This window comes from Ambystoma mexicanum, chromosome 7q, assembly GCF_040938575.1.
Source record: "Ambystoma mexicanum isolate Mex_15411 chromosome 7q, UKY_AmexF1_1, whole genome shotgun sequence".
Lineage (NCBI taxonomy): Eukaryota > Metazoa > Chordata > Amphibia > Caudata > Ambystomatidae > Ambystoma > Ambystoma mexicanum.
Window position 1 is genome coordinate 898,151,970 of NC_090941.1, and position 27,233 is coordinate 898,179,202.

The 27,233-nt window shown below is 45.8% G+C and overlaps 1 protein-coding gene across 1 annotated transcript in view; it reads left to right on the top strand.

The window, feature by feature from the left end:
• The window catches only part of ME3 (malic enzyme 3), a 697,492-nt gene that overhangs the window by 265,067 nt on the left and 405,192 nt on the right, over window positions 1–27,233 (top strand). Inside the window, exon 3 of the mRNA XM_069639735.1 lies at window positions 1,261–1,394. Within this exon, the coding sequence (XP_069495836.1) occupies window positions 1,261–1,394 (134 nt within the window). The remainder of the gene's footprint in view (window positions 1–1,260; window positions 1,395–27,233) is intronic.

The window sequence follows — 27,233 nt, forward strand, 5'->3', positions numbered from 1 at the left end:
GATACCCTCCAAGGTGCGCAGGGTGTTGTGCACGTGTTCTGCTTCTGTGTCACGGTATATATTGACTCCCAGGTATCTAAACGTATCCAACATCCACTGTAGTGCCAAAAACAGGAGTAAGTGCTCTCTCTTTCTGGACAACCCTGCTAACGGGAACAGAGTGGACTTCTTTATGCTGATCTTTATTCCTGACAACCCCTCAAACAGCGATGGGGCTTCCATGATCAATTCTAAATTATCGTCCGGGTTATGGATATACAGTAATGTGTCATCAGCGTACATCGATATCAGGTGGGGAACACCATCTATAACTATGCTCGCCTCAAGGTATTCAGATCTCAAATATTGCGTTATCGGTTACATGGCCAGGATATACTGCAGCAGAGACAGCGGGCACCCCTGTCTAGTCCCTTTTCCTAGTTCCCACAAGTCCCAAATATGCTTACCAGTCTTTACACTTGCAACTCTGATTTGCCCTGCAGCCTTGTGCTGGCTATATATCTTTACCTGCCTGCAACCTACCTGATTTTGTCTTTTTGCATATTTGTATACTTGATGTAGCCCCCGCATACCATGAGGCGTGGCTTGGCCAGACTGACTGTGCACCTACTCTGATTTTATCCTTTTGCGTATCTGCTGACCTGATGTAGCCCCCGTACTGTGAGGCGTGGCTTTGCCAAACTGTGCACCTGCTCTAATTTTGTCTTTTTGCATATCTGTATGCCTGATGTAGCCCCCATACCATGAGGCGTGGCTTTGCCAGACTGTGCACCTACTCCATTTCTGTATTTCATGCATACCTGTACACCTGCAGTAGCCCCCCCGCGCTGTGAGGCGCGGCTCTGCTAGATTATGCTTTTCAAGATCCAGCTGCATGTTGTTACCCTTATACGTGGTCTTGCCCTTTGAAGAATGCCACTTCACACTTACTGTAACTAGCACCCTGATACCTGAGGGTTTGGTGCGCTGCTATAAATGCTAAAATAGAATAAATGTGTAGAGATCCTACTGGCCCTGACATCCATAATTCTATTAAAGCTGGCATAGGCTCTAGAAGTCAGGTGAGCTGGTGGTTTCATTCCCCTATTGACGTCAGCAGGTAGCGGTGCATTTTCACCCTCACTTGTGATGGGGCAGAATTGCAAATGCATTGGTCAGGGCCTTTTATTAAGTGTTCTCTCTATTCTAATGTGTTTGTTTTTCTTTTGTGTGTTCATTACCTGTGCTCATGTGACTGATGGTGTCCTCTTTTCCCTCTAGGGCATGGCCTTCACGCTTGAGGAAAGGCTGCAGTTGGGTATTCATGGCCTCCTTCCTCCCTGCTTCCTGAGTCAAGATGTTCAAGTCCTGCGGGTCATGAAAAGCTATGAGACAAAATCCAATGACCTCGACAAGTACGTAGACCTGCCTTTGACCAGCCTATTCAACTACTTAGTATGTTGTAACTGGTGGAGACTCTCTCCCTTCCTTGATGAAGTACTTTACTGGGATCAGGGTGAATCCTGAGAGAAGACTCGTGAAGACACTTCACGTTGTGTTGATTCAAATGTGGCTTAGTCTTTGTTTTTTCTGTTCAGTCCTTGTGTAAGTCTGATATCAAATGGACACCCTATGGGGCCCCCAGGCGGTACTGCCATATGTTTGCGAGAGCTCATCGTCAGCTTTTTAAAATGCACCAAAGGCAACATGCTGCTTTTCAGAGCCATGTGTTTAGGTAGCGTGCAAGTGCTATCTATGCTACAGCAAGTTTGGAGTTTACTCCATGCGTCCTTCACACCTTCTTCCCAACATTTGGCTTTCCATCCAATGCATACTTTCACTGCGAACCATCCCACCAATAGATAAACCCATCAACCAATCGTGGCGCCTTTTCTGTAAATGGCAAGCCTTTGGATGCCCAGATGGTGGCAAAACTAGTCCACAATGCCATGAATGGCTATCAGAAGCCCTTACTTGTTTCCTAATTTGCCTCCATAGTGGCACACATGTGCCACAAATAACTCAATTAAATCCACAGGCCTGGCAGTGAAGCCAGAATTTGTGAATAGGCCCACACCATAATTGCCATCTTCAGACTTCTACCTTTTACCATGCTGCACAGAGCCAGGAGTCCGCTTCCATCCTTTAGGCCGGGTGGAGCTTCACATCCCCAGACCTTGTGCACCAGGCAATCCATTTGCCTTCCATGTAATCCAATCCTTCTCGCCTCACTATATCTTCTCATTTTCCATTTTCAAATTTCTGCTGTCCACTCAGTTCTTTAAAATGCATACTGTATCCGCTGTACTTTCAGCAAATCCCTCTTGCTTTCCAATTAGTGACCTCTAGCTCGTACCGATATTCTTAAAGCTTCTAAGACCAAGTATAAACATCATCCTACTTAAATCGTTCCATCCACGGAGTGTATCGAATGGTAATGGCGCACACATACCTTTTTTCTTTGGTCCCCAACTTTGTGCAGTGCCTCTGACTAGTCCTTCTCCTCTTTACGTGGGTTCCAAAAGGCGATTTCTTTCCCTGGATTCTACTCATTACAATAACTTGACAGCTTTATTTTGTTTTAGTGCTGATGGGTCAGGCCTGCTTCTCAGGCCTAAGCTTTATAAAGCTCCCTTCCGTTGGCCTGCTTACGTCAATTCAGGCTGTAAAATAGGATGGCAGACAATCAGCTTTTTACCAATAACTTCACTGACCACCACTGAACTTTTTCCAAAGTCAAATTGGGTGCACTGATCGCCAGGCCTGGAAGCATCACCTGCAGTGTGCCTTATGGGTTGGTCTTCTCACTGATGTGCATCAATATATAATGCCCCTCGCCTGACCTGCATCATTAAAGCACAAACCGTCATTGGTTGTCCTATGTGAAGTGATGACGACAAGAATTATCTCAAGCTGTTTGAGGGTTCTGTGGATCATACCTGTATGACAAACTGCTTGTAATACATGTGGTGGGTCAGAAGAAGGAGACAGGCACTCAGAAGACGTGATTCAAATGATTTAATGAAACTTAGAAGTAGGAGACCTAACTTTCCCTATAACTAGAAGGAATCGCCTACACATCTAAAGAGACCAAAGGTGCTCGTCAGTAGTCAGGAAGTCAAAGTAAAATTGTCCTCCACCCAAACTAACCCTATCTGACCCCAACACTACTTTTAACTAACTTAAAGAGCATGGGAATAGCTGGTCTTTGCCAGGTCTCTTCAGTTCCATTGATAGTCTCTGTACTTATAGATTTCCTTTGTTCTACAGATATTTCTTGATATAACCTCCTTGGATAGACTTTGAGATCTATTCTCGTAGCTCTTCAAAAGTACTCTTATGCTTCGTAGTTTCTGTGGTCCTATGTTTAGAATATCTTCCTCTCAGACATATCCTCACGCTATGATTATCGCTTATATATTCTTGCCACTTAAATTCTCTCATTCCACCACTTTCTGAGGTGGGCTTCCCTTGGCTTCTCTTTAAACAATATATAGAAAGAGAACAGGTTACCCCGCCCTTTACCCGCTTATTTATTTTGCGGTAACACACAGAAGTCTGTCCGATGTTCAAATAAATCGAGTTTAGCACCAGAGATTCCTTTTATACCAAAAAATATATTTATTTTCCTTTCTCATAAAATATTATTTTATTTTAACAACCATTTACATAAATCTAACAGATCATTACATACACTTAATAAAACATTGTTCAACAAAAAGTCATATAGTTCATTCCTTATGTCCAGGGGTTCGTATCAATCATTGGAGATAGTCTATCATATTTAGCATATGTTCAAAAGACTCTTCAACATTCTTGAACAAATAGAGTGGCAACACAGCTAATAGCTAATACATCAGACAGAGATAGGTGCATCAAAACATCAGTTCATTTTACTCTGGGTATATTTATTTGAAGTTGTTTTTGATTAACTTCTGTGTGAAGTTGTGGAAAAGACACAAAGACGTCCTTAAATTGGAAAAAGGGACTAGTCAATTGATGGTATCCAGTTGGATTCTGGTCGACAAGATGTGTTTTGGCCCTTACCTTGAGATACGCTTGTCCACTGCGATCTCACGTTTATTAATATTGGGGCTTCATCAGGTTTTTTTTGGTCTGCGATTCAATCCGGTGTACCCCCGTTTATTTGTGCCAAACTTAAGACCTCTGATTATTTCAAATTGTTCCTTGTTGTCAATAGCCAAGGACCGATTCTGTCCTACTCTTTTAAATGAGATATTTCATTAGCCACTTAGTGTAGGTACTTTGCTCCACGAGTTAGAACCAAGTGAAAGTACGACCGTGTGGCGATATGGGTCCATGTAAAAAGGAAAACAAACCAAATGGGTCTGTAAACGCATAGCACCCACATTAAGCAACACTGTTGCTCGTTGCGAGCAGAGTGAAACTGAAGCAGAGTAGGACGATTGCGCAGCGATAAGGGTCTGTGCTGCCAGGAGAAGCAAAAAAGGACAACAAATTAAGTGGGATCAGAAGCAAATAAATGCAAAGTACCTACAGCTATGGAGGAGGTAGACCACCACTCCCCAGGGCATAGATGACCAAATAGTAAACTGGTGACTTCCTCTCCCATACTATACTGCCTTTGGCTCAGTAGGGTAGCCACTTATCACGTGAGGGCTTTATGCCCAATGCAAGTCAATGTGGATGGAGGCGATTAAAGAGATCATCTCAACCACCAGACTCCTGCTTGCAACACCATGTGACAGGGAGCTTGTGGGTACAACGAGGCTCCCAACAGGCTTTGCTGTAGGAGGCTCAAAGGGTGCAGGTTATCTTGGGAAACCCAACCCAGACAGGGTGAATATGACTCTACTTCAGATCCATCAGCACAGGAGACCCACTCAGAAGCAGCAGACATGAGTGGTTGTTCTTTGACCCAGGACAGTATTGGAAGGCCCGCAGGAGCATTGTGATCAGATTTCAGTTTCTATATGGTTCATCCTCCTAATGCGAGATGGCAGCAGCAGCAGGTTGCCATGGTTATAGCAAAGCTTAGAGGATGCCAGCAACATTTCCAGCAATGCGATGGAAAGGGGCCTGTTCAAAGCAGCAGTCCATTTCCAGTCAGATGCAGACCAAATGAAGACCCAGCAGCAAATCTGACTATGAAACTGTGATGGATGCAGTGAAGGTCTTCAGACTGGTAAGTCCTTCCAGTTCAGAGGAGGAAGGCAGCTAGTTCAGTTCTTCACAGTTGATTGGAAGACAGAGGTCTGAAACACTGTAATTGGCCTGGCCAATGGGTGTCTGGCAGTTCCTCATATTCAGAGACTTGAATATTGTGGTCTATCTCGCATAGCTTCTGTCCTTTACTTCTATTCAGATTTCAGGTTTCAGGAGGGGGCTGTCCCAGCCCACATATTCAGATGCAGATTTCAAACAGGTGGAGTCTCTCCAATCAGGGACAACCATCCTCCTCACAATTCACCCAGCAACTGGACATTCCCTGGCTGAGGTGTTAATTTTGACCAGACAATCCCAGATCCTGGTTTCAGCCAGTTCACACACCCCAAGCATTGACCGGCAGTGATGGTGCATTCTCTTCTTTGGCAATTTTCAAAGTAAGATGGACAATAAAGAAGATGGCACAAAGAACACGCCTATCTTGTAACACAGGGAATAGCCATTTTGAGTATATGGTACTCAAAAAGACATTATCATTTTTAAAAAGTAAGGCACATGAGTGTGCACTGGGAAAAAGATAAAAAAAACAATTCAGTACCACACACCTGTTTAGTAGATCTTCTAAAAAATAACTGGGAGGGTTACTTAAAGGACAATGAGGCCCACTGTGTGTCTGTAGCACTCTCCTGAAGGGACTTGTGTTGCACTGTAAAAATAAAGATTAAAAACAAAGGTAGACCTCTTCTGTGCACTGGTAGCTATAAGGCTGAGCAGTGCCCCCAGAACAAAATAAGAGAAGGAGGCGAGTGAGGCAATAAGATCCCACTCACCCCAAAAATCTATTAGAGTCCAAACGGAAAGCAACTATGGGGGTACTCCATTGATGTCACTAGAGGAAAGCTGTGACCAAAAAAGTTCATAACTGCCTAAATCCATAATACTCCTCAACGAATTTCAACCCTAACAACTATCCAGAAGATTGCGTTTGGTTTGCCTGTAGTTACTAAACACCTACTCCAACCTGATACTGGAGCTGCATGAGGAGATTTCTGCAAGGCAAGTCTCTTTTCTTTGAAGAATCTAGCATCACAACTTCGTGATCTTAAGGGGATTTCCTTAGATTGAGAAGGGTTCTGGAGAGACGCCTCTTCCACTTGGCCTATGGCAAAGAAATCACAGTCCCTTCGGGCAGACCCTTTCCCATTCCTAACTGCCTTGTGATGTGACTAATGTCACCTATTGACATTGACCAGCATCAGAAGTGCTTGCCCTCCATTGCCTCATCACGATTGAAGATGTTCTACATACCGATGCGTGACCATATGGCGCCAGTCTTATGTCTGCCAACCATCACGCAAATGACTGATCCATTGTTTGCCTCCTCTGCTTTGAGTATTTGTCCCTCATACATCCATCATGGTTCCTAGCACTCTCGGGCTACCAAAAGGAAGCGTGTAGCATTCTAAAAATCCCATATAAATGTGCAAATAAAATAAACAGGATGCTTGCGTTTGCCTGTCACTACTTGAATCACAACTTTCTCCAAGTATTTTCTTTTCTGGCTAATGTATGTATTTGTTTTTATTGAAATATAATGTGGTACAATTTACAATTAAACTTTTCACCCTTACATCATTATACAAAATCATAAAACACTTCACTTAGTTTAAAATAATCAATATTTTTTTCAAGTATCAAAAATATGTATTCCAGCTAACCCTTCTTCACAAATAATCCATAATCGACAGATGTCTAAAATCAGTGAGACGTGTGTTGCCAATAGACAACGTATGCAAAGTTGTTCTGTTTTTATTGTCTCACTTATGTACAAGTCTATCTGGGTATTTCAAATTCGGATTTTCCAAATGTTTACATATTTTTAATACATTTCGTGGATCTTCTTTCATGTGCCCCAATTTCCAGATTCTGCAAAATCTGTTATTTTGATCAGTACCAAGCCTAGGACCACTTAATGTTAATGTGCATGTATACTGTTTTCAGCTTTGCTGAAGGGAATTGGACCAAATACCTCTGTGGCTCAAGAATGTTCAAAGATAGTCTAGAGAAATCAGACCATTATTTCAACCTGGCAACATGTGCATTGTTTTACACCAATCTCACGGTTTTTAGAATACAAATTTGCTTTAAGCGCGGGTAATCCATTAATTTATTCATCCAATTTCTTTTATTTTTATTCTTTAAATCCCAATAAAGAGTTTTGGTTATCCTGTTTTAGAATTAACCCCATTATGGATGAGTAGATAAAGTCCGATCTTTTGTAAGGTTTTATATACAATGGCCCTCTCTTAATAGCCAGGCAAGTGCCCAACAAAGCCCATCCCAGTACCAATCCTGTAGCTAGGATTGGGGAACAATGTGGTAATCCTTCTTTGCCACACTGGTCCCTTCAACTTATTTAGCAAGGGAGAATGATCTTCTAAATTTGCCGCTAACCTATGTATCACCGAAGTGATCATCCTTTGCCTATAAGCCAAAATGATTCCCTGTAAACTGTAAACTGCATTTTTAGTAGCAATGTTTTTGATGGTGGTCAATAAAGATGTAGCCCTAGATTTCTTGCTGTCTTGTAGATCTATATTTTTTCTGTCTACAATAATGTATGCAGGAGTCTAAATGCTTAATCTCACCTGTTCCCGTCCGGACTACCATAGGTTTGACAGCCTTTTGTGAAGAACATCATCTTTGTTTTTTATTTTATGCGTTTCCATTTTAACGTTTTATTAACAAACGAAATTATTAACATCAGGCAGGTAAACAAAACCTGCAAAGAAAACACACGTGTTTTGTCAGGACAGCTCAGCAGTTGAATCTTTGAGACACCTATTAATGTGTTATCCTGCCTTGAGGTCTCTGAGAATTTTCTATTTTGGGAAATACGTTTCTAGTCTTCATTATGCATTGGAATGTCTTTGGCTGAATATGTTGCATGGCAAAAATGTGTAGTAAGATTTTTGAAGGATGTTTGTAAGTTATTCTAATAGATTAGTGTTTAAAGTAAATTTGTTTATATTTACTTTCTTTTCTTTTGTTAAATCCTATTTGAGAATATTGTGTAATTTTTTTAATCCCTCCTTTTTTTTCTAAATATGAATCTTCTTAGTTTTATATTGTAAACCAAAATTAACTTTTGACATTGCTTTAATGATTTGTAAAGTTTTTTTATAAAACCATTAACAAATAAATAATCTTAGTTTTATTTAAATTTGATCTGTAACTGATTCTGTAACGCATATTGATGAACAGCCATAATACTCCTAGTTGAACCTGCTGATGTGTGGTCTAATGATCACATTGTCGTCATACACCAACCAACAAATATGTGAAGCTCCTGTTTTGGGTGGAAAATTCAGATTTAAGAGCCTCTGGCAAGTCCATAATGTAAAGATGGAACAGCATGGCAGCTGGCACACACACTTGCTTTAGTCATCTACGAGTGTTTCTGGCTTACTTATTCCACCATTTGCCACTCATTCAGACATGCTGAAGTTGCTGTGTAATAAGTCATGACAAACTGCTTACGAAAAACCCATGTATGAATAAGTAAATATGGGGTCAGTATTGGCCTCACTTGAACTATCCTTCCATCAAATGATTGGTTGAATGTGGTTATTTTAAAAAAAACCTCTGAGTACTGTCATGAGTCCAGGGAGTTCGTCATCACACCCCATTGGGACTAGAGAGGTGAGTCTGCGACAATTAACGCCCCATAGAGCACAGGGTAAGCAGGACCCCCAGAGAGACATAAGTCACTATCCCCAACCCCCAGACACTAACACCATCATGTGCTATATAGGAGTTAAGATGTATGAGAGTCTTCAAACCCCCTTTCCAATGGCTGAATCAGCTTCTGGTCAGTACTCACCAAAGACAGCGGAGAGACGAAGGAATCCACCTCCAGGGGGAACCAATTAAGAGGGAGATTAGTCAACAACTGCAGAGTTTAATTGCACCAGAGCACACATATGGCGGCAGGTAGGAGAGCGAGAATGTCAAACGGTGTCCCTGCGGCGGCGTGCACTTTACGTGTGCAGCCAGATCCAATGGAGAAGTAACATGGGCCAACCAGTGTGGCCAGGAGAACGGGATACCTCGGAAGGCCATGGCAATGCCTTGAGGAGAAGCAGTGTAGGAAGTGCCACGTTGGACAAGCAGGAAAGACTGGGAAAGACGAGACCTCACCAGTGGACATGTAGTCCAGTTGTTGTGTCGCGTAAAATGACTCTGCGACAAGAGGAGAGCCGGTCTGACTACACGCCCCTCCCAGGGAGCACCGGTCACCAGGAACAGGTACGGAGTGGCTTAAGAGGAATGGGAGGAGGGTGACCATACAAGAGGGAAAGAGACAAAGCCCAGAGCTGGGAAAGACCAGAGAAGCCTCATGATGGGGAGCAAGAGGAAGAAAACCTGAGTGGGTGAAAAGAGCCCCAGAGCCGGGAATGAGAGAAAAGAGCTCTCGGGTGTAGGAAAAGAGCCCCGGAGTGGGGAGGGAACGTAACTGTCCCAGAGTGGGAAGCAAGAAAGAGTGGCACCCGGGTGGGGGTGGAACAGTGGAGCCCCAGAGTGGGGATTAAAGCAGAATAGGGGAGAGAGCGGAGAAAGCCCTGAGTGGGGAAGAAGGAAAGAACCTGAGAGTGGGGGCGTGATATGAAGTGGAGCACTAGAGTCGGCGGAAGAGACTGAGAGAACCCCAGACTAAAGGGGGAGCAAGAAAAGTGTAAGAGACAAGTGTCTGAAAAGGGAGAAGGACAGAGTGACTTATCAAACTGAAGGAGAAGCCGAGAATAATCTACTTGGACTCCCGGGATGATATTCCATCACTACACAAACTCTATATGAACTGTGAACATATGCAAGGGCCTATGATAAAGAGACCAACGGGGTGGGGTTCAGGAGTCATCAGCCTACACTTTTTTTGGGCAATGTCCCAAAGTATTTTTTGGTTGTATTTGCAGTCTCCTTTTCAGAGGTACTGAAAGAAACTAGGTTAGAATAGGAGTCTGGACTGAGGGCTTCATTTATGGAAGACATCCTGGCTAGCGCCCTTTTATTTGTTTCTTTTTAGAGTAGGGCTAAGACTTCGATGCGTAAGGTAAGTTTGGGCATTTTAACATTCAAGAAAGAATAAAGGTATTCAAAGATCATGCCCCCTTGTCTGTATCCTGATTCTGACCGACCACAGTACACAATTACTTATGTTTAACATTTTCTTGGGCTGAACCATATGCAGGACGGAACACCAACCCAAGGCCAACACAGGTGTGAAGATGTGATCACATAGATTGCCTCTGTTCACCATAGTTGTTGATATCTTGGAAGCTCTGGACCTGGGAATTTATTTTTGGGCTAGTTTACATGATATGGCATTTGTAACGCGCCTATACACAAGAGTTTCAAAGAGCGATGAGGCAAGGAAGGGGGAACAGAGGGAGGACAGAGACAATGATCTTACTAGGCCAACTGACATTGAGATCGTGCAAGTGCAGGAAAGGAGAAAAGTGCCAGGGGAAAGGGGAGAGGGGCAGTGCTGTACATGGGATCAAAAACAATAACAAGAAGTGTGGCCAGCAGGTGGCAGGTGCAAGGGTAAGTGCAGACAGAAGGCATCCAAAAGTGCGGGTAGGAGGACTGTAGGGTTACAGATACATACCCAAGTGCAAGGGTTGTCGGGAGGCAGTGTGAGTGTGCAACTGGGCGTGCATGAACCTGGGCCTGAAATATGAGGGTAGCCAGGTGACCAGAGCAGGATCGGACCGGAAATCAGCAGCGGAGAGAAAGAGAGAAAGCAGAAACAAAGAGGAAGGTCTTGAGGTGCTTCTGGAACCGGAGATGGTTATCCTCAAGTTAGAGAGGCAGGGAGGCTGTTCCAGGGGGAGGCCCAGCAGAAAGAAAGAGATCTACCACCAACTCTTTGCTTGGAGAAGCGACTGACCCTGAGGGAGTTGGAGGTGGAGGAGCAAAGAGTTTGAGTAGGAAGGTATTTGCGAAGAGAGAGTTGGAGGTATTGAGTACCCACGCCCCAGAACGCCATGTGGACAATGCAGAGGGTCTTGAACATAATCCTTGCAGCCACTGGGAGCCAATGCAGAGATTTCAGTGCTGGAGAGATACAATCCCTGAGCTTGAGGTCAAGGTCAAGTCTGTCAGTCCTGTTCTGGATGAGTTGCAGAGGGCGGAGAGTAGAAGCAGGCAGAGTTAGAAAGAGGCTGTTGCAGTAGTCTGGGCTAGAGAAAGCCAGTGCTCTAGAGACAGGTATTCTTCCTTTCCTACCCCCCCCCCCGATGCTCACTCTGAGGAGGTGCAGTTGGTAGTTTGACTTCTTAGAGACATCAGAGATGTGAGGAGAAAAGGAGAGTGTGGAGTCGAAGATGACCCAGAGGAGCAAGAAGAGGGCCAAGGGAGGCCGGCCAGAGAGTGAAGGGAAAGGAGGATGCAGGTGTGCCAATGAGGAGAATTCCGTCTTGCTGGCATTAAAGCAGAGGTGGCAGAGATCGTTGGCAGCACATCACTCCTGGATAGCAGACAGTCGTCAGAGATGAGAGAAGGAGAAGTGGCAGAGGGGAGCCTGAAAACGAGCTGAGTGACATCTGCCAACACTGAAAGTTGGAGCAGAGGGCAGCAATGCGGCGGGTGAGAGGTGGTTGAACAGCCAGAGAGAGCGGTTAGACCCCTGGGGAACACCACAGGTAGCGGTAGAGATAGAGGAAAGGAAGAACCCAAGTTGGACCTGGCAATGTCAATCGGAGAGGAACGCGGTCTGCCAGGCTATGGCCTGATCGGTGATACCCAGAATATCAGAGAGATGATTGAGCAGGATGGCATGGTTGACTGTGTCAAAGGCAGAAGAGAGATTGAGTAAGATGAGGACAGAGGGGAGATTAGAATCCAGGTTAGAGAGCAGGTCTTCACGGATGTTCAGGAGAGCAGTTGCTGTGCGTCTGGCGGCTCTGAAGCCAGACTGATGGTCATGGAGGCAACCAACAGATTCAGTGTGAAGATTAAGCTGGGAGATGGCCAGCTTTTCCAGGAGTTTGCCCAGGAACGGAGTGGTGGAGATGGGGTGATAGTTAGTTGAGCAGGAGGGGTCAGCTGAGGGTTTCTTGAGAAGAGGGTGCACAAGAGAGTGCTTCAGGGGGGAAGTGAAGGCTCCATTGTCAAAGGAATGGTTGCAGAAGTCGGCCAGGGCAGGAGCAAGGGTGTCAATGTGGTCCTTGATGGTTTTGGAAGAACAGGGAAGAACCTGTTTTGACAAGACTTTCGTAAATCGGACTTGTCTAGAAACCTCATTGGGGGAGAACAGAGGATAGGAAGAGAAAGAGGGAGGAGAGGTGGCCACAAGGGGGCCAGAGGTAGAGGAGCACAGTTATTTATGCCCACTTGGACAGTCTATGGGTTGGACCCCATGTAGCTTTTGGGGGCAGTTTCTTTTACCAGCATCCTCAGTAGATGTCTCAGGCACTAAGTGCACGTTCGATCTAATATAAGGAGTGTTCCTGAACAAGCCACGCAGTCCCATTGAAAATGATATATATGAGAATGAGTTTTTGTTTAGAAAGTGATGCAGTCTAGACACTGTGGAAAACATTTGAGATATAAAAGCAGTTCTTTTCTGAAATAGTTTCCCAGATTAGTAGGTTAGAAGCTCAATGCAAAGTGTCAAAACATATTGAATGTGACCTTTTCACATGGATTCACATTTTCTGTTGTCTTTACTGTATGGCCTATCTAGAATTGCTTTATTAGACGAATAACGGCATATATTTGTTTTTGCAATCACTACCATGTCCTCAGTACCTGGATTAGGTAGGGGACTCGGAATATTTGCAGGTCACTTAAGGCTCCCGAAACCCAACAAGGACTTGCGGTAGAGTTCAGGAGCCTTCCAGCCGGCTCGTACCATCCCACCAGCCCCGTGCCAGAAACAGTATTTTTAGCTAGTTGACGTGAGAGGAAGAGAGGGTTTTAAAAAAATATCCTGTTTAGCCTAGGCTGTTCTGCTGAGACCTGTGCAGTCCTATGCAGCGCAATGAGACAAGTTTACTATTAATCATAAGAACATCCAGGAGTGTTTTTTTTATTTATTTATTTTTAAATTTTAGTTCCCATTATTTTGGTCACTTAAGCGGATGGCAAGGTGCCTTCGACATGAGGGATCACTTGGTCAAACACTTCTTGTGCCAAATCGCCAAGATGTTTCATTCAGTTGAAATCAAATCACCCAGAAGTATAGGTTACATAGAGTTCTTACCAAAGTAGTTTGCTGAGGCCTAGGATTTAGGCAGACCTATCTTTCCAGATGTTTGCACGCTGTGCCATAATCAAGTGTGCTGCAAGTCTACAGCTAGCCTGGCCAGACACTGGGCATTTACTTTGCCAGAACCCAAATGCACCCTTTTTAATTACAAATACAATCTATCCACACTATTTCCCCCTTGGTATTTTTTCCTTCAGCGGTTCAAGGTCGTGTTACCCCCGGTGGTGGCACCACATCCCAATCCCTGGACAAGCCAAGATCTCCGAGACTACTCTGGTAGGGGTTTGGAGCAGTGTAAAAGCATTTTAACGGCAATACCTAACCTTGGAAAGCATGAAGCAAAGTGAAGCCACTCACACTGGTTGTTTCTTGCATTTGGCTCCCCTCCCCCACTTCTAATATATAACCAAACACCAAATGATTTTTACTTAAACGCTCCAGTCTCTCTATTTTGACACAGGTCTCTGTCAACACACCAGGTGACCACCAGCCTCCTTGTTCCATGGTATGCGGGCACGCTGCAATATGCATATAATTAGGAGGCCCACACAGGATGACTGGCTTCATCTCCTTTAATCAGCTAACTGAGGGCTTCCTGTCCTTGCACTTAATTTCCCCTAAACAGCCCCCTCTCTAGCCCCCCCTCTAACATAACGAGGCTGATATAGACACCTCCCACCCCTTCTTAAACCAACAGCTATAACATAACTTAACCCATTTCTTCAATTAGTCTTACCGGTTTTATCTTGGCCCTGACCGGCTGCCTTTCCCTCTACAGGATGGGACTTCTTGATTAGATGAGCTCATGCACTTCCCACTCCTCATCTGACACCTCACTGTCTCCGTGATAGGACTCCTCAAAGTCCCACATCTTCTTAGCATTTGCAGACATGTGCCATGCTTCGTTCTCCTCCACGCACTCTATGATGTGAGATACGTTTTGTGCAATTGTCCTGTCCTCTTTGTCCTTTGCCGTGATCATGGTGCCCTTCGTCTGCGTGACTGTGAGGACACCCGTGGCAAACATGGGGTCTTCCTTCCTGCGTTGCGACTGTCGCACCACCACTCTGTCCCCTACTGTACACAAGTCTTCTCGCGCACCTCTCTTGGAATCTGCCACCACTTTAATTTTCCTCTTTTCCATCACTTCCTTTTTGCAAATCCACTGGTCAGATGCCATTGGCACACCAGGTCCTGGCCATTGCGGGATGCGAGTCCTCATTCTTCTGCCAAACATGATGTCTGCCGGGCATATGCCTCTGGTGCTGTGAGGCGTATGGTGGTAGTCCCTCAACAGCTGGTATAAAGCTTGTTCAAAAGGCTTGCCTGTCGCATGAGCCACCTGCAAAGCCCTTTTGATATTCCCCATAAATCGTTTGTCTATGCCGTTGGCCTGAGGCCAGAGAGGCTTGATTCTCCTGTGCTTGAACCCCAGCTATCTTGCGAAGTTGGAGCAATCCAGACTCGTAAAAGGTGGGCCATTGTCTGACTTGATAAGTCTTGGGATGCCATATGCTATGAGGATGCGATCTAGCACCGGTATAACGGACATGGCTGCCATGGATGTCAGGGAACCTCAAGTACTCCTCCATGACCACTAGAATATAGGAAGTGCCTCAGACTGGGCTAAAAAATGAAATCGCCAACTCTTCCCAAATGCCTTCCAGCAGCAGAGACATCTGTAGTAATTTGGCCAGGGGTCTGGGGCCACCACGCAGCAGATGGAACAGTTCTTCAGTGACTCTGCACCCTTGTTGTCCAGAACTGAGAACCATATTTTTTGACAGTAGTTTCTTGGTGGAGACCACCCCGTGGTGGCCTTCATGCGCCAGGTCTATGACCTGCTGGCACAATGACCTGGGCAGCACAATCTTGCAGCCTTTCGTTATGATGTGGTCCTCCATGAACGTGAGTTTGTCCTGCACAAGGGTCCGACGTCAACGTCTTCCTGGGAGGTGTGATCGATATGCTTTGCCATGTTCTTAGTGTTTCATTTTTTCCATGGTGATGTAGCGTGTGATGTTGTCTGCAGCCGACTATTGTTGGAGTGTTTGCCACACAACTGGGAAGGGCTTCATCTGATCTGCAAGTAGGTTCTGGCCGGGTGGAACCTGTGCGGTGGTGCAACAGATAGTCTGCAGAGTTCCTGTCCTTCCCTGGCCTGTGGCAGATCGTGTATTTGTAGTCTTGAATTTGTAGTCTTGAAGGCGGAGACCCCACCTCGCTATGCGTGGACGCATGCTTGCTTTCCAGTTGTCGTAGATGGTAAGGAGTGCCTGGTGATCTGTGACAATCTTGAACACCTTTCCATACAGGAAGAGATGAAAGTACTCGCAGGCACAGACCACCGCCAGGCTCTCCTTCTCCACCTGTGAATATTTCTGGTCAATGGCCGGCAGGCTGCGATTCGCATTTGACACGACCTGTTTGATGTGCGGAGTCTTTTTTTGCCAAACTTCTAAAATGGCACCCAGGCCCACAGGACTGGCGTCCACCATCACTTCCATCTCTTTGGACGAGCTGAAGTATGCCATGTCTATGGCAGACGCAATGCTCGCCCGTATCATCTGAACTGTTCTGGCACTCAGAAATCCAATTAATTGTTGCTTTTCTCTTGTGAGCTGCTGGAGGGGGGCGCTCACTGTGGCATAGTTCTCCAGGTACCGTGAGTAGTAACTGGCTAAACTGAGGAATGACCTCAGGTTGGACACATTGCTCGGGCAAGGGCCTTCATTCAATGCAGCAACTTTGTTCAGATCTGGCCGCATGCCCTGTTCTGAAAATGTGTCCAAACAATTTCAGTGTTCGCTTTTGAAACTCACACTTGGCTTTATTTAGTGTCACTCTGGCTGCCTCTATGGCCAGGCAGACATGATGCAGTGTGTCGTCGTGCTCACTTATTGACTTGCCAAAAACTAAAATGTCATTGCTGTAATTGAGGCAGTTAGGTATGTGCTTGATGACCTGATGCATTTTCTCATGGAATATCTCAGCTGCGGATGGTATCCCGAAGTTCAGCCTCTTGTAGTGATAGAACCCCATGTGAGTCACGAAAGTAGTGATGTAGCAAGACACCGGAGCAAGCTCCAGCTGGTGATAGCCTTGGTTGAGGTCCAGCTTGGAGAACACTGTCGCCCCATTGAGGAGATGGATCATATCCGTAATCCTGGGTGCTTGGTGTCATTCCCATTGTATGGCTTCATTTGGCTGGCGCATGTCTACACAGAGCCTAATGGACCCTTCTGCTGACTTTTCCTGAACTGACACTATTGATGTGACCCACCGGGGTGGGCCCGGCTGCACGTACAATGATGTTTAGGTCTAGCAGCTGCCAAATGTCTTCCTCCACTTGCTTCTGGATGTTAATTGGGATCCCTCAGTAATGCTGTGCGATCGACTTGACTGATGGGTTAATGTGCAGTCGCACTTTGCAGTTTCGTAGCTTGCCCAGTCCCTTGAAGAGGTTGGAAAATGCCTTCAATACATCGCCATCCAGAGCCATGTATTTTGAGCCATCAGGTGATACAGAATGGGTACGAGTCCGTTGTCATCTGTAGTTTTGAAGCTTAATATGCACCCACTGTTGACTTCCGTAGACAGCACGTGCAGCTGAATGCTTGCTGTTTGGGATTTGTGGGGACATACTGTTGGGAACATGCCTTTGCTGGGCAATGCTGTATTTGACCCATATGGGTAGATGTCCACTGATGACAGTTTAAATATCGGCAAATGGGAAAGCTGATTGTAGGCTTCTTCCTTCATCATATTCACTGTGATACCGGTATCAATCAGGAATTCAGTCGGTGTGTCCTGCAACCAGTGTGGGGCTGTGCTATTTTGCAACCTTATTACCTAATGCTCATACATGTCCCCTTTTTCGTTGATCATCTGGAGAGGAAGAGGAGTCACTCCCCGACTGGGATCTCACTTCAATATCTCGCACATTCCGACGTGATCTGTAGGACCCTCTCCTGTCTGGGGACTTACATAGCCTCAACGCCTGATATTTGTCACCATCGTCTTCCACTTGACGATATTTCTTCGTGACTCAGTTTACGGTCATCTGAGCAGTATTTTGGATGCCATCTCCCACCACTGAGATGCATCTTGTGGTGACATGATAGGGGCATTGTGGCTAGAGATGTAACGGTATAACGGTATACCGTTAGATACCGTGAACAGCTTAATTGAACAATAATACCCGTCACATTGTTTATACCGGTATACCGTTTATACCGTTAAGTGTGCTTTTCAATCTGATTTGGAAAGGCTGCAGCAAGCAAGTGCTGCGCAGTATGGATCTTGTGCTGTTGGATGTGCCGTTTGCCAACGGGGCCTTGTTTGACAGACAAGAGCATAAGGAAAGTGAGGCCACATTAGTAAATGCAGCTTTGCTGCTGTGACCGCTCTTTCTCTGTGATCAGTAGAGTCGGGTCAAAGATCAGCCGACTTTGCGCAAATTGTGTTGAAAGCTGCCCAGTGCCTGAACCTTTGTGTTCCCCATGCAAAGCTGGTAACGATGAGCTGACTGACTGGCTCTATACGCATACCTGAGGCTCCAGTTCATAGACTCTGCCACACCTGGATTTCATGGGCAAACTAGAACAGTTATTTTGTTTCAGGCATTATTTATTTTAAAGGCAGCATACAGATTTTAAACATTTTCACAAAGTCCTGCTGCTCCGCGCTACAGGTCAGATCTTCTATGGTGATTGTCCCGATTTTCAATTTGCAATTAGCAAGACCACAGGGACATCACAAGGGTGACCTGAGGGCCTGAACTGAAAGTGAGCATTTTATTTTTCCTTTTGTTCGTATGTAATCAAATGTAATACAACGTTCAGTGACTTGCAAAACAGTGGAGCCAGGAGCACTTTGCTTAGCAATCACCCAGCCAGCAAGATCAGAAAAGTATCGATTCAGCCTGGCCCGGCATCATGTGCCATTAGTTCAGTAAGCTAAGGTCCTACTGCACTGAGCAAACACACATTGGAACAGCTCTTGCTCTGGCTGTGCAAATTGTAAAAAAACAAAAGACGGCCAGTGAAGTCATGCATATCAAATTACTCTTCCCCATGGTTTAGATTCAAGGACTTCTCATGGTCATGGATCGGATAGCCATCCAGTTATGTTTTAGCTTAGAATTCTGGGATTTGTAGTTTTCCAGCCAATTTGAAAGATAGGGAACTACACATCCCAGAATTCAAAGGGGAATGAACTGGATGCCCTTCTGATGCATGTCCACAAACAACTTTAGCTCTGTAGACCGGGCATGGACTGGCCTTTAGGGCAATAGGCCCATGCCGAACCAAAAACGCGAAATGCTTGTGTGGGCCAGTTTTTTGGGTCAAAGTGGGGCACTTTTTGGGCCAAAGTGGGCCAGTTTGACGAGTGACTTTACTATGCGGCTAATAGTTTTAACCACTGTTGCTGGATATTCTTTTAAATGTACAATTTGCATCACATTTAATCAAAAATCTCCCCCTTGGGTACTATTCAAACAGTGTTCCAAAAGGAATGATTCCCATTTGCAGCTGTGGGGCCACTTTTATATTGGTGCCCGAGACAATTTTATACCCCAGTCCTACCCTGCTGTAGACTGTGTGAACACTGGGCCTATCTGTGCTTTCTGCTAGTAAATAAACTGCCCCCCCTGTCCTCTGTGTAGATTTGTACATTGGCACTAGGGTTGTTTCTTCGCTTGATCCTTCACCTACCTGCCTTCTGCATATGGCACTGGACTCAAGCAGGCAGGACCGATACTACATTCAATTTGAAGTATCCAGAGCAATGGGGGTAAAATATTTCATACTCGCATCACAAGGGTCCTAATGCACTCAGATCTGGGGAAAACGGTAATGATGGGGCTCTGGTGAGGTGGTGGTCTAGGCCATATTTGTGCCGATATTTATTTTAACGTTGTCATTTTCAAAGTTTTTTTTTTTTGCCACCATCTTTAAGAAGGTAAATGAACATGTATTGCAAGAATCAAGAAAGAATTCAACAGCGCCCACTGAATGCTGTTCCTTTAGGACTACATGGTCAGTGGTGACTCCAACATCAGACCTTCATAATACACCAGGCAGATGGTAGATCACTATGCAACCTTTCAGTGTGTCTGTGTTGGCTATGACATTTTGAGAAAAGAAACACAATGACATGGGCTTTCAGACCGCACATAAGTGACTTTTCTCCCTTTAATGGGATAAAGAGTTGTCAAAACAAACTTTTTGTCGCAGGGAGGGGTCATGATGCCCATGCCATGTGGTTCCAAAAAAATGCAAGTCGAGGCCAATTTTCAAAGCGATGACCTGTGACTGAGAAGCAAATGGCTCAAAATGTGCACTTCCACTAGTCACTCTTTCATTCAAGGCGATCAACGAATGAGCGCCATGAAAGACCAAGTGTGCAGCCGCCTTAGATTCCTGGAGTATCAGCTAAATATGTGCAGAGAGCAGTTTCAAAATGCTACCTTGCCACAGCTGGAAAATCCTGCCTGCATATTCGTAAATTAACTAAAAAGCATTGACTTAATGGTAAGTTAAAGAACTTCAAATGCAAAAAGGCGATGTAAAAAAAAAGTTCTTGGTACAAGTAGTTTCAGTTGGAGCAGTTTTTAATGCCATTCCGTAAACCACACGTGCCTGACACAAAATCAATATGTTAGCAATAGGAAGAATAAACACAGTGCCAAGAAGATTTACTTTGGGTTGGCGGCTTTGGGGTTTATATCTTTATAATGGATAATGTTTTCTAAACATATGACAATGGGCGATTTCCCTGGTTCTATCATTGAATTTACATATAATAAGTCACACCGCGAAATTCACTCATTTCAGCAGGTATTCCCTGCTGCCATACCAAAGGGTAACATGTCCGTGATTACAGAACACCTTTTAGCCCGCAAGTAAACTAAAGGCTGTAACATAAAGAGAGAGTGTGTGTGTGTATGTGTGTGTGTGAATGCGCACAAGCGCATACTACCATCTGCCTCCATTGATCTGTGGCATGCAGATTATCAGATGGCAACATGTTCATCTGCACCAGTAGCCAGTGGGGGAGCTAAAGCCTAAATGACCACTTAAGAAAAGCTATTAAGTTTGCCTTGCCAGTCGCAGTAGGGCTCCCCCCGCCTCCTCTCCTCTCCACATGTGTGTTTGTGTTGTTTGGTGGAAGTAAGGGGTGGCATTTCAGTGGAAAGTATCTTGAAAAGCCCAGTTCTGGCCCTGGGTGCCTGGTTTTGTTTGCGATGATAAATCAATTTATGACCTCTTTGAGAAAATATTTGTTAGGGTTAGTTAACTCCACCTGCTATACCGTGATAACCATGATATACTGTCATTTGGCAAGAAAGTTACTGTACCACCATAGAACTAATACCGTGACACTCCTAATTGTGACACATAGCTGGAAAGTCATCATCCCACCCCCACAAGCTGCACGCTTTTGACCTAGTGCCAGGCACAGGCCTTCATGAGGGAATTTGTATCCGCACGCCGGAAACCTGTTTTGTTGTTCTTGGCACTCTCCTGGGGGTCATCATCAATTTCTTGATGGCCTCTTGGTCTTTGGGCACAGGGAACAGTTTTACCCTGCCCATGTTGACCACCTGAAGTGAGATGGCTGACTCTGTTCATGCCATAGCCAGGATCTTGTCTTGGGACCTTTTGCTTCTGCAATAGTTTCTTCCTGAATTCGGGAGATTTGCATCCCGCTATGACCTGAGAGCGAAGGGCCTCTTCATTGGAGTAGCGATGGAATACACAATGTTTTATGCAGGTCCGTAGGCACATAACAAAATTGTGCAGTGTTTCACCGTTCTGTTGCATGGTGGTATACAATATGTTTTGCAAAGGTAGCGGGCGCCCCTCTCTCGATAGAACAAGGCTTGATAACCTGTTCAGTGGTTATTAACCACTTGAGAGTTCGCAGCCACTGTTTTTTCTCACTGTGCCTTTCACAGATGGGAAATATCCATTTGCATATCAGTCTTTGTCCTGCCCAGGGGCAGTCCAGCACCGAAATGCAATGGCAATTCCAACCTGAACGAGAGTACCACCAGCAACCCCATACACGTGTTTCACCCTTGTTGGGGATCATCAGTGAGGTGAAGCTGATGCCTCTCTAAGCACAGTGAGAGGGAGACCATGTCTGGTTGCCCCCAGGAGACCTAGGGTTACCAATCCCAGGTTCCTTGAATTTTGTTTTGCAAAGGTAGCAGGCGCCCCTCTCTCGATAGAACAAGGCTTGATAACCTGTTCAGTGGTTATTAACCACTTGAGAGTTCGCAGCCACTGCTTTTTCTCACTGTGCCTTTCACAGATGGGAAATAACCATTTGCATATCAGTCTTTGTCCTGCCCAGGGGCAGTCCAGCACCGAAATGCAATGGCAATTCCAACCTGAACGAGAGTACCACCGACAACCCCATACACGTGTTTCACCCTTGTTGGGGATCATCAGTGAGGTGAAGCTGATGCCTCTCTAAGCACAGGTATACAATATGTGCCTCTCATAATCCATAGTAGTATGCAGGGCAAAGTACGTTGCTAATGCTTCTTGTATCTCCCAGATACCTGATGTGGCCTGTTCCTCATCCACCAATTCATAGAATGTTTCGTACGAGCGCTCCTACTGCCAACGTTAACATTTTTTTTCTGTCATCTATAAGGCCCATGACGCCAATATATATACTCTAAACTCCTTAGCAAAGCGAATCCATTGCAGGCCCAAATCACTCCTATCAGTAAGATCAAAAGCAGTAGGTAGTTGCCAGGGTATGGACTCTCCCTGCGTCATTCGGAATACATCCGATGGATGTGCAGGCACCTCATGTCACATATTGTTGTTTTGCATGTCTGTATCCCCTGATAATGTGTTTTTATTTTTTATTGTGCATTTGGTTAGTTAACCCCTTAAGTCCAGAGGACGAGGTATCTAGAGCGCCTGGATGGTCGGGGGTGATGTCCCCGGGGCTTGGGCGTCTGTCTCCCATGTTGGGCGACCATCCACAAGACGAGCAGCGGTCCCAATGAGCCCCAGCAGGGTGCCTGTCCCTTCCCAGAGGGTAACGCAGCCCAGCCAGAGCTCTGGGGCGGCCGGGGGTGCTGCCAGGGAGACAGCCGCTCAAGGCCAGAGACATGACCCCGACCATCCTGGAGCTGTGGCTGGCCTGCATTAAAGCTTCTCCCTCTGGGAAAGGATGGGGGCCCTGCGGGGGCTCCCTGGAACCGCTGCTGGGCTTGGGGATGGTCAACCCACATGGGACACAGCCGCCCAAGGCCAGGGACATCACCCCCGGCCATCCTGGCTTTGGTGGGCCTGTGTTAAAACTTTCATCTCCCATGTCGGTCTACCATCCCCAAGCACAGCAGCGGTCCCAGGGAGCCCCGGCAGGGTCCTCGTCCTTTCACGGAGGTAGAAGCTGTAACGCAGGCCAGACAGAGCTCCAGGATACTCAGGGGTGGGGGGGGGTAAAGTCCCTGGTCTTGGGTGGCTCTCTCCCATGCGGGTCGACCATCGCCAAGCACAGTGGCAGTTCCAGGAAGCCCTGGTAGTGTTCCCATCCATTCCCAGAGGAAAATTCTGTAATGCAGCCCAGCCGGAGCTCCAGGATGGTTGGAGGTGATGTCCCTAGCATTGGGTAGTTGTCTCCCATGTGGTTCGACCATCCCCAAGCACAGCAGCAGTCCCAGGGAGCCCTGGCAGGGTCCCCATCCTTTCCCGGAGGGAAACGCTGTAACTTAGCCCAGCCAGAGTTCCAGGCTGGCCTTGAGGACGGTCAACCCACATGGGAGAGGGCCGCTCAAGGCCAGAGACATCGCCCCCTACCATAGGAATGTTCTCTTCCTAGGCCCTTTGGTGTACCAGTGGTTTTGCCTTTTCCCTTTGCGCCCAGGTAAGTGCACCGACACATGTGAGCTAGTTTCTTCTCCACTTTTTGTAGTTTGCCAGCCCTTGTGGGTAATAATTTCTCGGGCAATTGTCGAAAGTCAGACCTCATTGGATTCCCCCGGGTGTCTTCTTTTCAGAAGTGTATGGGGTTGCCCATTTTTCTTGGTGGCTGTGACACCCCTGGCCCAAATCTGTGGGTTGTCCACAAAACCAAATACCATAAGAATTTCCTCTTCCTAGGCCCTTTTAGTGTACAAGTGGTTTAGCCTTTTCCCTTTGCGCCCAGGTAAGTGCACCGACACATGTGAGGTACCATTTTCATCGGGACACCTGTGGGAAGGGAGGACATGTGTTGTTGCCGGCGTGTTTCAGTGGTTTCCTGGTGGCAAATGTTTGGAAATTGTGGGTTTTTTACCACTTTTTGGAGTTTGCCAGGCCTTGTGGATAATAAATTCTAGGGTAACTGGCTAACGTCAGATCCCTTTGGATGCCCGTGGGCGTCTTCTTTTCAGAAAGGTATGGTGTCCCATGTTTTCCTTGGTGGCTGCGACACCCCAGCCCCAAATCTATGGGTTGTCCAGCCTACCAAAACCAGTATTCCCCAGGGCGTCTGATGTACCAGTAGTTTAGCCTATTCCCTTTGTGTCCCGGTCAGTGTACCCACACACGTGAGGTACCGTTTTCATCGGGACACCTGTGGGAATGTGAGAAGCTAGGACATTTGCCGTTTTCTCTTGTGACCTACATTTAGTCTCTGCTTTAGGCACACTGCCCTTTTGTAACCTGCACAAGTCACCTATCCTTCAAAAGGTCTGCCTGTGCTCTTTCAAAAAATGTAAGCTTGCCATTCTTACCCACATTCGTTTTCCTTATTTGCAAATGCTAAGTACATCTGTTTAGTCCGTCGGCATAAGAATCCTGTGTACCATGGCTCCATTTGTGGCTCGTGGTATTGCTTGTTTTGTGAAACATTCCCAAAAATGTGTTTTCCCAACTAGATGAGTCAGGGAAATGTGTGCATTGCTTTTCTCAATATTGATAGAAGCCATTACGTTACCAGTCCAAACATGTCCAGCACATATTTTCACTCGCTTTTCCAATTTGTTTCCCAAATTATAGAAATTTTACGTACATAGTGGTTTCCTGACTTGTGCAAATCACCCCTTCTAGAACTTAGAATTGTGTCTACTTTTCAGAAATGTATGCCTTTTTGGGTTTCCATCGAGCTTTCCTACCTTGCTCTTCCATTCCTTCCAAGCAGGTCCTATTAAAACAAAAAAAGGGAAAAATCGCCTACCTTGCACAAAACTGATGGTAACCTTATAATAAAATCTTTTTATGTTTCCACTCAACCTGTTCTTGAAAGCAGCTTGGACAATGGCTGATTCAGAACTGGAAACCATTTGTTCCTAGCTCTTACAAGAAAGAAAACACAGGATTCTTTGTACATCATTTTATTGCCATCTTCTGAAAAAACACAAAATGTGCTCTTTTTTGCTATTTTCTCTAACCCGCCCCCACACCCCTCTACGGCAAACTAGGATTCCTTGGTGGCGTTATGACCACCATGTGGGAAGAAAAGGGACCAAATTTGGCCGAGATATCTCTTGTAACAAAAATGTTACAAGGGATTGAATGAGACATACCGAAATCTCCACAAAAGGGCTCAGCGCTGGTAGGGGAAACCCTCAGCAGTTATGGGGCTAATGAATAAACCTTAAGCACATTCAATAAAATGATCAAATCAACACCTTCTAAATAAAAATCCAATTTAGCACCACAAATATTTAAATTACTTTAAAATCAAGTTTTTTGTTTACCCTAATAGCAATAAATACATTATATTGATATATGTTAAGACCTTCAAATCTTCCTATTACAATATCTATGTACCTACACTAAGCCTTGTTAATACCACCTTCCAAACATTAAAAGCAGTTGCTGACTCCGCCCCGTAGCTAGCAATCCAAAACTGATTTGATCCAATTCGGTCTGCATTTTTCACAAAGATAATATAACCCTTCAAATAAATGGTTTAAAGAGTGGGACACGGAGTAAAAATTTGGCGACTAGTCTCCACTTCACTATTGCAAAGTCGGCAAAGCCTCACACCATGGGGCACTTTCCCCCGTACCCACATGTTTTCAAAGGTTGGTAATAAGTTAAAACATATATACACTATACATTTTCAGAGATCGGCTGCACACATTTTTGTTAGGTAAGTACAAGGCGATTCCAAAGGGAAACCTTGACAGCAATACTATTTTAAACCTCCTTTTCTCGTGTAGCCTACTCATGGTAGTAGCTCTAACCCCATTTCTGGTCTTTCTTCCCAAAATAGAATAAAAATTCAGTAATTCCAATGCCTGTTCAGAAGATAGGCCAACGTTTGTCAAATGTAATGCCGTTGAAATATGTAGTTCTTGCAGAAAGGGATTAAGATTGGCCTCAGTGAGACCTAGAGCCAATAACCCCAATAGTGTTTTTGGATTGTTCCTAGATAACAGTTTTAGGTACCATTTAGATATTTGAAGGAGACAGCGAGACCTAAGCGAAAAGAGGCCGAATTCCATTCTCAGTGCCTGGACAGATATTGTGCTCAGTGGACCCAAAATATATCATAATATTTTGCCTTCTACTTTTTCCAGCCAAGTGACATATCTGGTGGAGAGCACCTCTGATAAATACAGCAATCCAGATATTCTACTGGTGTGGTATATAGGTAACATTCCCTCCACAAATGCAGGCTTCCCACCTTGTGACGAACTCGGCAGCTTCTCCTGCGCATTGTCAGGCCTGGAGGGTTGTGCTCTCCCTGCACGTGGGCTCCCCACCTAGCGACTAACGCGCTATCACCTAATGAGTGCTGTAGTGCCTGGAACCTAAGGCTGCAAGTCTGCATTTGTGTGAGCCGGATCACCTGGGCAGACTCCTTCGAGGCTTCTACACTGCTGCCCAAGAGGCTCACTGGAGGCCGTAACTGCGACGCTCGTGTTCTCTGCGCCAACTGTCCCCTGGGTGCTGTGGTGTCCCTTTAACAGACATGCAGCGAAGCGATGTAACTCTGTCAAGTGTGGAAATTAATAAATGGGGTGCGTCACGTGCGTTCGCCAGAGCACGCGTGGAGCCCGGACGTGAAGCAGTGTCTTCTGTTGGCTGGGGGGGGCTCACGGTGCAATCGGTGGCCTCATAGCAGGGGGCCCCTTACCACATTGGTGACGTGGTGGCTGTCCATGCATGCACAGGCTAAGGCAGCAGTGAGATACGAGCTGTGGCTCGACGAACGAGCTTCTCTCATGCTGGGGAGCCGGCGCATACAGCATTTTCGGACATCATTTTGTGCCGCATTGGTGAGGGAAGTTGCGGGTCCCTAGAGGATTGCTTCTGCACCTCCCAAGCCAAATTTTGGGAAAAGCCCACTGCCACATGGGTATATCTCAGCAACTTGGGAGTTGGATCCCCCATCTGGAAAAAGGAAGGTGAGGGGAACGTGTGACTTTGCAGGAGGAGTGGGAAGAGAGTTTGTTTTTCTTTTCTCCTCTCTGTGGATATAGAGCTTACACCAGTGACTGAGTGCAGCTCGGAAAGAAAGTGAGGTGGGTTGTTCCTGGGACATCTCCATGCTTTTAGGCATGCTCCATTTTATTACGGCTCCTCTGCTCAGTGTGGAGGTGCAGGACATATTGGAGACTACAGAACATTTTGTGGTGCAGGACCCCCCTGCTGGGTTTTCTGCTCTGGTTCCAGTCTGGGTTGCGGCCCCTAGCAAGGTATGGTTGTTTGTGCGCTCACCAACATGGCGGATTACCAGAACGCAGGAGGGGCCCCTGCTGGAGCTGCGCTGGCTGTGCCGGGGGGTGCCCGAGCTCCGCGCAATCAGGGTGCGCTAGCCCCAATGCCTGAGTTTGATGTCTCAGCGGCACCATCAAGCCTAGGTCAGA